Below are 12,852 nucleotides of genomic sequence, written 5' to 3' on the forward strand. Positions count from 1 at the left end.
TTCTAAAAATATTCAACATCAATACAGCTTCCCTAGAACTATGACTAATGCCGTAGTGGGGTGGGCGACATGTCGACAAGAATCTATGTATTGTGGCTTGTTCTAGGTGGGATGTAGTAAATGACTATATTACAAACATCAAGTACAAACTGTTGCGTGATTTTTTTAAGCCACCGGCGTGAGACTCACTTTGGCATTTCACTTCTCCTGCTCTTTCCTATGGCTTTCCCCTCTCACAGAGACAAAAAGAAATAAAAATCACATACATACATCACCCTAAGAGACTCCACATACGCCCCAAGGGCCCCGCCTCTCTCTCACGTCAAAGCTGGTGTCAATGTTGACAACTTGGATTAGAGGATGAAATGGTACTATCCTTCTGGTCGCAAAAATAGAAAAAAAGGTACACCGTGAGAATGAAATGCAGAGACAGCAATCAGGTAAACTGTCCTTTCCTCTCCAGGTTTGATGTCAGCAAATAACAGTAACATTAAATTGATGTGCTAGCTCGGCAGTTCATCTCTTGGTCTGTCTGTCTCTTTCTTGCTTGCCAGCAATTTCCAAGGCTGTGTTCTTTGACTTTTTGCCTGACAAAAATAAAAGTGAAATACAACTTTTTTTTAACATTTGATAATGGCCACCAGTGTTTATAAACTGCAGCTTGATACAGATGATTACGTCACACATGAATATGCATCAATATGCGCATACACAAAATGAAACTCCCAACTCTGAAATGACCATTCTAGACAATATATGGAGATAATGGCAAATAATTTAGAACAAGACAACAGTGACAGTCTCTCAGTCAAGGTTTAGTTACAACTCTGTACTAATGCAAGATGGAAAGCAATGGGCTGACACTGACTATTGATTAAACAGTGAATCTAAAATGTTTAAAACCCTTTTAAAAAGGGGGAGGAAAGTAGTGAAAGTACTGGGGTGTCAGGTGTGCCATTTAAAGTGCCATCCACTACAAAACAAAGAATGCCTAAAACTCTGCACATCTACTTCTTGACTCACACAAAACAAAAAGCAGCAAAAGCAACCAGAACCAATATGGCTCCAGTGTTCCGACAGAAACCACTAGTGAATATAAACAAGATTGTTTTAATGCAGAAATATGTTGCAACCATCATACTGGTGTGACTGTACAGCATTGGGTTAAATTGAGCATTTCTGAAGTGCTTTAGAGGATATTTTTAAGATATTGAGAAAAATATTGTGAATCACGACGTAGCCTAAAATACTGTGATATTATTTATAGGCCATATTAACCAGCCCTAAGCTGTAGTATTCATTGCCTCCACCCAGTTACACTACAGTGCAGCACACCCACAGACCAGCCACCCCACACTGAGCTCCTACAGTGTAATAGCCTACATGTGAAGTCTCATGTTTTACCTCAAGACAAAGTGTTTTTCATTAGTGATGTGAAAACACCAGATTCCCGCAGTCAATGAAATCAAAAGTGTGTATCCTAATCATAGCTCAGTAATAACAACCTATCACACTGCTGAGCATCTCTTCAGCACTGTGCTGGCATAGATGGCACAGTGTTGATCGCACTGGAAGGCAGTAGAGGAGGCAGTGCCAGAGTCTGGTCTGGTTCAAGAGTAGTCTAGCGTCAGCTGAGAGCATCACAGGGGAGAGCAGAAATGAGGATGAAAACACAGGGCATGCATCGCACTGTTCCACCTTCCATTTCCATCCCCTTTGAATGCAACTATAGATTTTTTTTTTTTATTACTGACTGGCCAGCCATTTCTTTAATTAATCTATTTAGATTTTGAATACTGAAAGTGGCCATAACAATATCTCAAAGCTCAAGGTAACATCTTCAGATTGTTTGTTTTGACAGAACCTGCAGATATTGAGCTTATTTATCATATAAGAGGAAAAAGCAGCTATTTTTCACATTTGAGAAGCTGTATTAAGAGAATCAAGAAAATAACAATGACTTTGTCAAACAGTGAAAACTCATTAACCTTCTCTTTTTCCATTACAATCACAGTAGGTTTATGATCAGGTAATTTTGTCACAAGACTAGGTTTGTTAAACTTTGTAACCTGCCATGCTGTTACCCTAGTTTGCTTTGTGAATTGACAACAAAGTGTCTGATGCATCAACTAACAATACAAGGGGCAAATCTGCAGATCCCCCTCTGATGATTTTAACAGTCAACTTATAAGGAGCAGCCCTACCAAATCTAAAATTATTTAGGGTGATGTAGTCAGGTAACACCTGGCCTGCTAAGTGTCCTTAAAGGTAGAATGAGAAGGAGATTCCTGAAAAATGATATATAGGTTTGTACTAAAACAATCCCTCTCAATCATCACTTCTGAGATATGAGAATTGTGTGGCGAAGTCTGTATCTGCAGAGACCCTGCCATCTGTCTGTATTTTCTTATTTTGTTTCTCGGCGTCAACCTTTTGGCAGTTGTGTGTAGCTCCCCAACTTTAAATGCAGTGTTTACAAACGGCAACCAACAAATTCTACCAATTCTGCCTTTAAAGGTGCAGTGTGTTGGATTTAGAGGCCCCTTCTGGAAGAAATGGTATATGATACTTATAAGTATGTTTTCATTAGTGCATAATCACTTGAAAATAACCATCGTTTTCTGGGTACCCTAGAATGAGTCAATTCTATCTACATACAGAGCGGGTCGTTTTATACAGAGTCCACCATGTTGTTTCAACAGTAGCTCAGAATGGATAAATCAAACACTGGCTCTATAGGACCATCCATGTTTTCCAAGTTGGCTACCATAGTTCTCTGATACCCTTGGTACATGTGCAAAGTTTCAGTTCAGCTACCTCACTGCTACATGAAACTAAAGCCAACATTAGACTTTTAAAGTAAGGGTCATGCAAAAATTAATGCATGCTCTGAATTTGTCACACAACAGAAAAATGTGTTATCAACTAAGTAGCCAAATTTAAATGATTAAAAAAATTGGTAAGGTCTTACAATTGTGAAAAAAATAGCAAGCTTTCTCTGCTCTGAAAGGCTGAGGGCCTGTATGTTGTAGGCCAGTCTTGCCCCATCCAATATGACGGCAATGTTGAGGTGTCACCACAACAAGTCAAAGTTGTCAATGCAGCCTTCATGTGTGACAAAGTCACAAAGCAGCATTCTGGGTAAGTCATTATTGACTTACAGAAACGCTGCATGCAATAGTCAACCTTCCACCTTTCTCTCTCAAACAAATAGAGCAGCACTTGGTCCTGGTCTCTGTCCTCAGTCATGACATAGTGTTACTATAATGCATAAAGTTGGCGGTTTGCAAACTGGGTCAGGTGCGGGTGGTCAATTAACATATATTTTCAAGTCAGGTTGGTGCAGGTAGTGAAAAACCCTGACCTGTGCATCACTAATTGCTCGGTTGCAAACTGTATGCTGTGATATGTTTTGTATTTCGTGACTGAGGAATAACCATTGATGTTGTGCGCTCTAGTGTTTATATAGTTCAGAGGAGGGACTATGCCAAGGATGGCTCAAGTGCATCATCGGGTCATAATTTCAGGCCCACCAAAAACATGAGCATAAAGTTTATCAGGCTGATTCAGCATTTTAACATGTATAATATGTTTAGAAACAAATCACCGATCACTGATTTTACTTTACCAGACTTTAAGTAAGATACTGAATCAGCTGCAGAGTTAGTTTTTTGACTGAGCCACCAGCAGACCTCTCTAACTTCTAAGCAAAAATAAGGGGTAATATTGTTTGGATTAGTCATGAATTTTCATAGGAGATCAAGGTGAAAGTAAACTTTGGAGTCGGGATTATAATCAGCTTTTTAGGTGAAAGCAGAATGCAGAGGATCTGAAATACATTTTTTGAAGTTGGTTTTGAAGTCTGAGTGTTATCTGAAGAAGAATCCCTCTTTTTAATTACCACAATATTTAAATAAGCCACTACCTCGCGGGTCCCAATGAAACTGATTTGAGTTATATCTGTGCTGAAATGTGTAATTGCCCATGAAACAATCTCAAACACATGACAGTACTTCTTAAAAAGTAATTCTTTTTTAAGTAAAAAAAAAATAAATAAATAGGCGTATTATTTTGCAGTGAGTCGAGCAGTAAATAGCTATCACACCTTCAGTAATGTAGAAAGAGCTATTACCCTTGCCATGGCTGGCTGGATAGAAAATAAATGTGTGATAAATAATTCATCAAATGTCCAAATGTACATGAACAGAACATATTCCTTCCACACTGTATGCAGATGTACATACCAAACTGATTGGAAGGCAGGCTATCGGGTAAAAAATGAAATCAAGCAGTATCCTATTAATCACTTCTGTGTTGTGACAGGCAATACCTCTCACTGCTTAGCAACCAACTCCTGCAGGGCAACAGTCAGAGAGATGAGATTTACCAATCTTATCTTCTCTCAAAAGTGTCCATTGTGTGGCAGCACATCTCTAACACATATTGTTCTCACACACTGTTCTGCAGCTCCTGTTGTTTTTCAGCCGGTGTCATTAATTATTTAAACAAACATATATGAGGATCAACAGAGCAAAACATCACCCGTCACAGGTGTGAGTGTCAGTCAGTATTCAGCAGCAGCTCACGTTCTTTGCTCTGTGCATTTCCTACATACTAAGAGTTGGACAGTCACACATACATAAACAAAATAATGACGTCTTACCTTGAACAGGCGCAGTATGTTGGCCACCATGATGGAGACAGAGCTGGAGGAGGCTCCAATGACGCCCACCACCCTCTCAGGTTTAGTGATGATTGGCGCCCCCCCGCCGAGACATTTGACATCTGTCCCGTCCTTCTCGATCAGAGCCTGCACGAAGGTGAGCGACTGCTCCAAGGCGTGAGTGTCCCTGGAACAGGTGTCCAGGATGCGCGCCCCCAGAGTGATGTTAGGCAACAAATTATTGTCATTATTGATGCGGTCAAGGGCGAAGAGCATGGCCTCCAGTCTGTGTATACCCTTCTCCTTCTTCAGCTCCCCACATGGCTTGCCATCGTGGCCCCTGGCGTGTACTGGGAAGAGCCCACCTAAGGAGATATCGCCGTCGATGCGGATGGAGTTCAAATGCGTGTGTCCTGGCCCTTTGGGTTTGGCAGCCTGAGCGGCCTTCAGGGAGCTGTAGAGAAGCAGCAGCAGCAGAGGCAGAATCAGGCTGTTTCGTTGACAGCCGGTCCGATCCGGTCTATACGCTGGAGGTTGAAACATGACCGCGGCCTGAGCACACGTCCACGCTGTACAGCCAAACCCGGCAATCAGAAAACAACAGAAGCCAGGTATTATTTTATGATGGCCAGAGGGTTAATTGCAATACCTCTTGAAGCAGTTGGCACAGAAAAGGCTTCCTCTCATGTCTCTGCTCTCTCCCAGGCATTCAATTAATGTAGAATATGAGCTTGGCTATTTCACAGGATGTAATCCTGTTCGCTTCTCTTTCACTCCCTCACTCCAGCATCTGACCACAGTGGTGGGCAGCTGCTCCTGAGTCTGTTGTTATTCACAGACTTGCCTATGGAGATCCTTCACTTGGGGCATTAGGAAGAACAAAGGTGAACGATAAGCTTTTTTCTCTCCGTCTCTCCCCCCACTCTCTCTCTGTGTCTCTTTCCTCTCCACCTCAATCAGAAGTTTTTAATCTCCCCTGTTCCCCTGGGCAGGGATTTGGTATATGTCAGAGCCCTCAGGCCTGCTTAGGTCCACAGGCTTCAGAGTGAATTCCTGAAAGATGAAAAAGAGAAGAGTAGTGAGACAGTGCACAGAGAAAACAGAAAAAAGGCAAAGGGATTTGTACTGGTATGAGCTTTTCAATACCTCTTTTTTTGCTTAACCTTTTTACTGCAGCATTATGTGGAATGAAGAGACAGTCCTGCTCCCACAAACTCATTTCTTTCTCTTATATAGTCTTCCTACGTCTACCATTTTGAATTCAAAAGGTTTCCATGGACTCTCAAGGTTGACGGTGCTGAGAGTCAGATCCCCACGCTTCATTTTCACCTATCAACCTTAACAGACGTGCTCAGCCTCTATCACAATTGTGTGTCATTTGTCAACAATTATGTTTCCTTTTTCTTTTTCGTCAAAATGATTATACATCAAAATTAAAAAAGTACTGACAGTTATTTGGTTCCACTAACACAAGACCATGCTGTTGGCATTGGCAGTAGTAGTTAAGTTGCTGTTTTGTGTTGGTCCTTAGCTGAGAAATCATTATATTCAAGAAAATCCATCACCAGTGCTGCCACATTACTTCTTCAAAGCATGACAAATCATTAGAAACATTACGGATGTAAAGGGAAGTTCAAAAGGACTGAATAAGCTACTGATAAAGCTGATATCTCTTTGTGCCAAATGGACCTCTCCAGAATTACCTGGCTATTTCTGCTTACTACAGGCAAAATCAATTACATATATTATAATGGAATTCATATGTGGGTCTCAGACTCTCTTAAGCATGTCTAAGTGTGTGCCTTGAAGGGTAGAAAAGTACAACAAACCAACGGGGGTATGGTCTAAGGAATGAGTTTGGAACTGTAATTATGCTATTACAGATGGGGAGCAGCTTTTCTATCCAAAGTTGGCAAAAAGAAAAATATCCAGCTTTGAAATCGCTGCAATAAGCAAGCTGACTCCTGATTCTGAGCAGCCATTAACACAGCAGACGATACTGTACATTTTCAAAATGACTGAACGATCATCCAGATCACTGGTGCCTGTAATTTTGCCCATGAAGGGATATGAATATTTTACACTCACTGATCACATATAGAAACAGAGCGTCAATACGTTGAAAATGTGAAGCCTAAAACTTTATTTTTATCTCAGTGATGGCAGTTATACCTCCCTAGAGCTAATGCCTATTTCCATTAATCAATCTGCAGATTTTTCCTTTTTTTTACTAATTCATTAGTTGCTTGGTCTTGACATCAATAAGTAGCTGGGTTTATCCTGGCTCAGAATGAGGCAGAGGTGGTACCATCCTGATCATGAGCACACACATGCAGGTTTACCTCAGCTGGCTTGTGGAAACACCGTTTATAGGTTACGTATTTTATGAGTTCTAATGATTATATGATTGAAAACAAAATACAGTCGTTAATAAACTGCTGCTAAATTGCTACATGGACAGTCAGTTGTGTTTATAATGTGTATTCCTGGATACCTAATGTTCATAAGCAATGTTCTTTGTTTAGTTTTCTGAATGATTTTTTGTTTCGGTGGCAAAGGAGATACCAGCTGAAACACTGTGGCGCACCAGGCTGGCCACCGTTTTGTTACGTATCTTTTATTTGTCTTCAAATGTTGCCTTTCCCGCTGCACTGTGCTAATTACAATACAGCAACACCATATAAGTGTAATGCTGCAATTGCAGTTACAAATGACAGAAATCCACCAAGAGTGACGCTTGTTGGAAATAGTGTTTTCCTTTAGGACACCTGTCAGAGTTTTTTCAAAGGCTGGAGGTGGGATGAAATTTAACGGAGGCACATATAATATTTTTTATGCAGGAAAAACCCAGAAGAGAAAAATTAACCAAATAATATTCCTGAACCCAAGCTATTTAGTTTACTACATTCATTCCTCAGGCTAAAAAAGTGGCTAATCCCCACACAGGGGATGCTGGCATCATCAAATTGACATTAAAAGTGTTGATAGACTATCAAAACAGTTGCTGATTATTTTCCAGGTGACTGACTAACTGATTAATCAACTAATTGTTTCAGCTCTCTACTTAACTACATCTGTTTGTTGTGGCTCTGTTTATTGTTTCACTGCTATGACAGTTATTAGAAGAGATCCTGTACAGGCTCAAGTGCTGTAAACATGCTGGTGAGGTGCATGTTGCAGATTTAAAGCTGGATTTTGATTTTCTAAACTGCATCATGTGCAGATCTACACGCTCTGACAGCATCATTTCCCCCCTTCTCTTTTGTTGCTTCCGCTGACACACACAATACATGCATGCCAGACACAAAATACACCCATACAAGCTATCTTGTATGTACACATCTACGCCCTGTTCATTCCTGAAGCAGAAATAAGCTCTGAAGGAACAATCTCCCTGCACACAGTAACAGAATAGAGCTGTAGACATTGGTTTTCCAGCAGAGTGGGTTGAAGCCTTGGATCAGCAACGGCTGAGATTCATTGAGAGCTTATTGGAAGTGACAAGGTCCTTTGAATACACCCAACTATCTCCTACTGAGTGAGAAGTAATTTTTCAGAGCTGATTCACTGCGGGTTCACTTTAACTGCTGCAGAGCAGATGACAACTGGAAAGCCAGCCAACTCACCTTAGCCCCCGTAACCAAATACAAACCATGCACCAGCATAATCTAACATCAGAGCAGACACTGAGGAGAAGGTAGTGAGCTGCCAACACAGCTCGGTATAGATAGGCAAAAGGAAAAAAAATACAGCTGTAGACATTGAGGAGTTCAAATAAGAAACTGTTCTGCAAGACTGCAGATTTCAAGACAGATGTCATCAAACTTGGTGTTTGTACAAAAGAAGAGCTGGTGGGGAGACAGCTCATACGTCTCCCTCAGACTGAAAAACAGCTAGCCAATCTGGAGGAGTATCTCGAGTGCAACTGGAGGAAAAAAACATCTAACACCTTACAAGATTACATCGAGCATTATCATGTTAATCAGCTTGTTTTGTCTTGTTTCAGATACCTTATAGGGCCTCCTCTTTGGCAAGGATGCAGGTAATTCATTCTTTAATCTTAAAGATCTCAGTGCTTTAGATGAGGGCTGGTTATATCCTCTGAACAAATCATTTCAGAAACTACTATCACTGTGCTGAAACCTATAACTCCCCTTTTAATCACCAAGCACCAGGGTTAAGGTAAGCCACCTTTCAGAGCTCTATTCAACATGACATGTAGTGTTGTAGCAGCTGAATGGAAAGCACAGTATTAGCATACTCAGAGAAATCCGGTTATGTTTTCACTGTATATCTTATTTCCAGAACTCAGCTGTAATATACTGCATGTTACTTAGACTCCATTATGTGGCTTATATTACAATTTCCAAGCCTGACACAATGTAAACTGACCTCAGTTTTGGGTTGCTTTAAAGCCACTGCAACAAACAATGCACACACACACAAAAAAAAGAAGTGACAAGGGCGCTGAATGAGACAACAAAATGTGTGTATGTTTACATATCAGCCTGTAATGGCATACTTCAATAAAAATGTACGACAAGGATTTGAGAAAAACAACAAAAATGCTTACCAGCTAGAAAATGTCAAAGACAGCTGCAGGAATTACTGGAGATTCATATCAGGAGAGCAACCTTTCCCCAGGTGCCAAAGCAAGTTTTAGAGCAGACTACGCATTCATTTCAAAAGGCCATACACTAACCTTCAGGCAAATAAGTGTGTGCTGTTACATGGCCACACGAGCAACAGCTGCAGCTGAGTCTACGGTAACACCTTCATTCTCATGAGGGCAAAAACCTGTCTGTTTTGAAATGGTCTGTGTTTGCTTTCTGCACATTAAAGATGTCCATTTTGGCAAATTTATTACGCGAGATTTAAGGTATTGAGTGTTCTCAACTGAAATAAAAATAAACAAAAAAAAGAAGAAGATTTTTAATGTGCACAAGAAGACATGGTGTGGGTGTTGTTTTACATGGTGTCTGGTCTTGCCTCGCCTACACATCTGTCACCTAGGCTAGTTTTTAAGTGTACAGACCATTTTGATATTTAGGCAGGGTTGCAAGGTGAAAAATGTTTGAAGGAGGTCTAAAGACAACTTGTGTTAAATCTTTGGGGGAGATGTGATGTGGAAAGATCTGCAAACATATCGTGGTTTGGGTTGCTAAAAGTAACAATGCTACAGACAGAATCTCTTTTCACCAAGAGATATGCGTCGCTTCCACTCTCCTCAACCCACCTGCCCTTACAAATGCACTTCACCTGAAAAAGAAACTTCAGAAGTGTTCTCTTTGAAGATAAAGAATGTGATGTGAAGACCAGCCCCTGCACCTTGAAACTCCCTCATGTTTTTTCAGTGCTTCACATTAAAAAGATTCACAGCTCTGGCCCAAGCATTTTACAGTCCAATCAGTACTGCAAAAGTAACCATTATAAATACAAACAAGGGTACATCTGAAATTAATGTATATTTATTTCCAGCAGATTATTCCTCTCTTCATCTTCTGAGACCTGAGCAGCTGCTGGATGGCGAAGCCAGCCAGGGAAACTTTTAGAGATGTGCTTTAGCTCTCCTCTCACAGATGGGCAGGAGGGGCTCTCTAATTGACACTCCAGCATGTTGATGCTGCACAGCAGATCAATAGGAAGGTAGAGGAAGGCTGCCCTGAGGAAAACGAATGGAGAGAGAGAAGGGCTAGGATGCACACAAGGACTGGAGAGCTTAGAAGAGGCTGACACTGTTTCTATCGGAAAAAAAAAATGATTGAAATGAGCCTTGAAAGGATGCATCGATAAGAATGGATCAAACTGGTAATGCTGCTCTTTGTTCATATCTGTAAGTGGTCCAGGGGTCATACCTTATTTTTTGAGCAGCAAAACCAGAAAACTGCAATGCAATTAGTGCAACACACTCAACTGAGCTTGCCATCTGCCACTGATCTGCTTTTTCAGCACGTCAACCCAGTTATTCCCAGCCTGAAATATGTTGACACTTTTCTAAAAGGAAACATTCAATGTTTAGTTTCAACAGCAATTTTACTGTACTGTTGCTGAAAACTGCTTTGACAGGTTCAGCTTCATATTGTGCAGCACTACAATGCATCCCTGTACCAATCTATATCAGCATCAACAGTAACATCAGATAAATTATGTAGGGCTGCAATGAACTTTTATGTTCATAACTGATTATTCTGCTGTTCATTTTCTCAATAAAACGATTATTTGTCTTGTGTAGAAAATGTCAGGAAACAGTGGAATATGCCCACTAAGGCCCCATTTCCACCTAGGTATGGTACAGTTCAGTACGCTTTTTTTTCCATTTCCATTGTGACAAGTTGTGGATGGTACCAATGGAAGAGTGCCGTGCCGTCCCCATTTTTGGTCGCCCACTGTTGGGGTACCTAGCACACAGATCTGGTACTAAAAGGTGGAGCTGTGAACACTGCAGTCTGTTGACTGGTCAATAGAGGACGGTCACTCTGCTCAGGGCTGAGTTGTGGCTGGTTTTGAGGCTCAAGTAACCACTGTTCATACCATGGAGAGTTTTACATATATTAGTAAACTGTAACTATAAAATGAAAGGATGTTTTGCTGCCTCTTGCAGTAATATCCCATCACAAGAGACTCTCACTGCAGCCTGTTCCATTTTGTTATGAAAATGTCTACGTGCAACCTTGTTCTGTGAAGGATAAACAAGGCGCAGACTTCCATCTGTGTCACCGATAATGAGGAAATACAGTGAGTGCTGGACGGAGCAGTAAGTGACAACAACCCCACCCACATTTAAGAGTACTGTTGGCGGAAACGCTAAATGGACCTAGAGTCTAGGTACCATGTCTTCAGAGTTACCTTTCGTTCCAAAGGTACCATTACTAAAATGTTTGGTGGAAACAGGGCCTATAATTTCCCAGAGTCAAAGGCGACGTCTTTAAATGTCTTGTTTTTCTCAGCAGCAAATCCTCACACTGGAGGAACAAACACTACAGGTTGACTGACATTGTTTGTTTGAAAAATTACTGAAACAAAGAGATTAGATTATGACAGATGCTGATTAATTTTCCATTTAACTGCTTCTGCTATACGTATCAACATACATCCTCAATGTAAGGATTATTATCATGCAAATGTTACAAACATTTTATACAGATCTATGTTTTTCTTGAGAGATAGGATTTATCAAAGTCTAAAAAATTCCATCCCTGCACAGTTGCTGCTACCGTATGTGCATAATTTTTGACAAAGTAAATCTCCAGGCCTTCATACGCCTCCATGCATCACTACAGAAAAAGTCTTGATGAACAGAGTCTTTATAGCCAGCTGTCACAGTATGCATTTGAGACAAAGAGCAATCTCGATACCAGTTTGTGTTAAACTTCACAATAGAGCGAAGCCTCCACTCACTCAGATCTCTGCAGCCTGAATGTGGGGTTCCTTCTCTCCTCTGTTTCAATGTTTTTTAAGCTGCAGCACTTCAGCCAAGCCTTGCAGCGCCTGAGCAGTCTCCCACCATTTGTGAATGCTTCACAATAATAACAGACTACAGTTGTAAACAGATGGCAAACAGGAAACCACCTCTCAAAGCACGGCAAGCTGAAATGAAAATTATATTAACAGGAACCAAATTACAGAAAATTACAACTAAAGCTTTCAACACAAATGACAAATCATCTGACCACGGATTTCAGTTTGCTCTAATTACGTGACCTACTTGGTCCATTGTGTCCCTATTTATATTCTATACTTTAAGGAATACTTCACCAGCAAAATGACCATTTGTATATCAATCACTCACCCTGTGAAAACCTTGGTTTTCTTGCAGCCTCCAGTGAATGAGGAATTGAAAAACAGCAAACATTCTTCATGAATTGAAGTAAAAGGGTCCACATTCAACAACAGCAAAACTATTTCAACACAGCTGTTGATAAACTGATGGTACAGTGGTGCAGTGATAAGCATTGTCACCTCACAGCAAGATGGTTCCTGGTTGGAACCCCCCACCTTGGGTTCAAACCAGGAACCTCCCACCCTTCAAACCCAGGGTGGGGGAGCCCATCTGTGGGGAGTTTGCATGTTCTCCCCATGACAGCGGTCCCCTGCGACCCCCAACAGGATAAGCAGTTGCGGAAAATGAATGAATAAATGAATGAATGTTTAAAAACTCTCACACAATTCGTGGAATATAATCAAAGTCT

At 40.9% G+C, this 12,852-nt stretch overlaps 1 protein-coding gene across 1 annotated transcript in view; it reads right to left on the reverse strand.

Moving 5' to 3' along the window:
• Positions 1-12,852, reverse strand: part of LOC117257486 (metabotropic glutamate receptor 4-like) — a 284,509-nt gene that overhangs the window by 224,095 nt on the left and 47,562 nt on the right. Inside the window, exon 2 of the mRNA XM_033627717.2 lies at positions 4,664-5,716. Within this exon, the coding sequence (XP_033483608.2) occupies positions 4,664-5,206 (543 nt within the window). The 5' untranslated portion in view covers positions 5,207-5,716. The remainder of the gene's footprint in view (positions 1-4,663; positions 5,717-12,852) is intronic.

Source organism: Epinephelus lanceolatus, chromosome 1 (assembly GCF_041903045.1).
Source record: "Epinephelus lanceolatus isolate andai-2023 chromosome 1, ASM4190304v1, whole genome shotgun sequence".
Lineage (NCBI taxonomy): Eukaryota > Metazoa > Chordata > Actinopteri > Perciformes > Serranidae > Epinephelus > Epinephelus lanceolatus.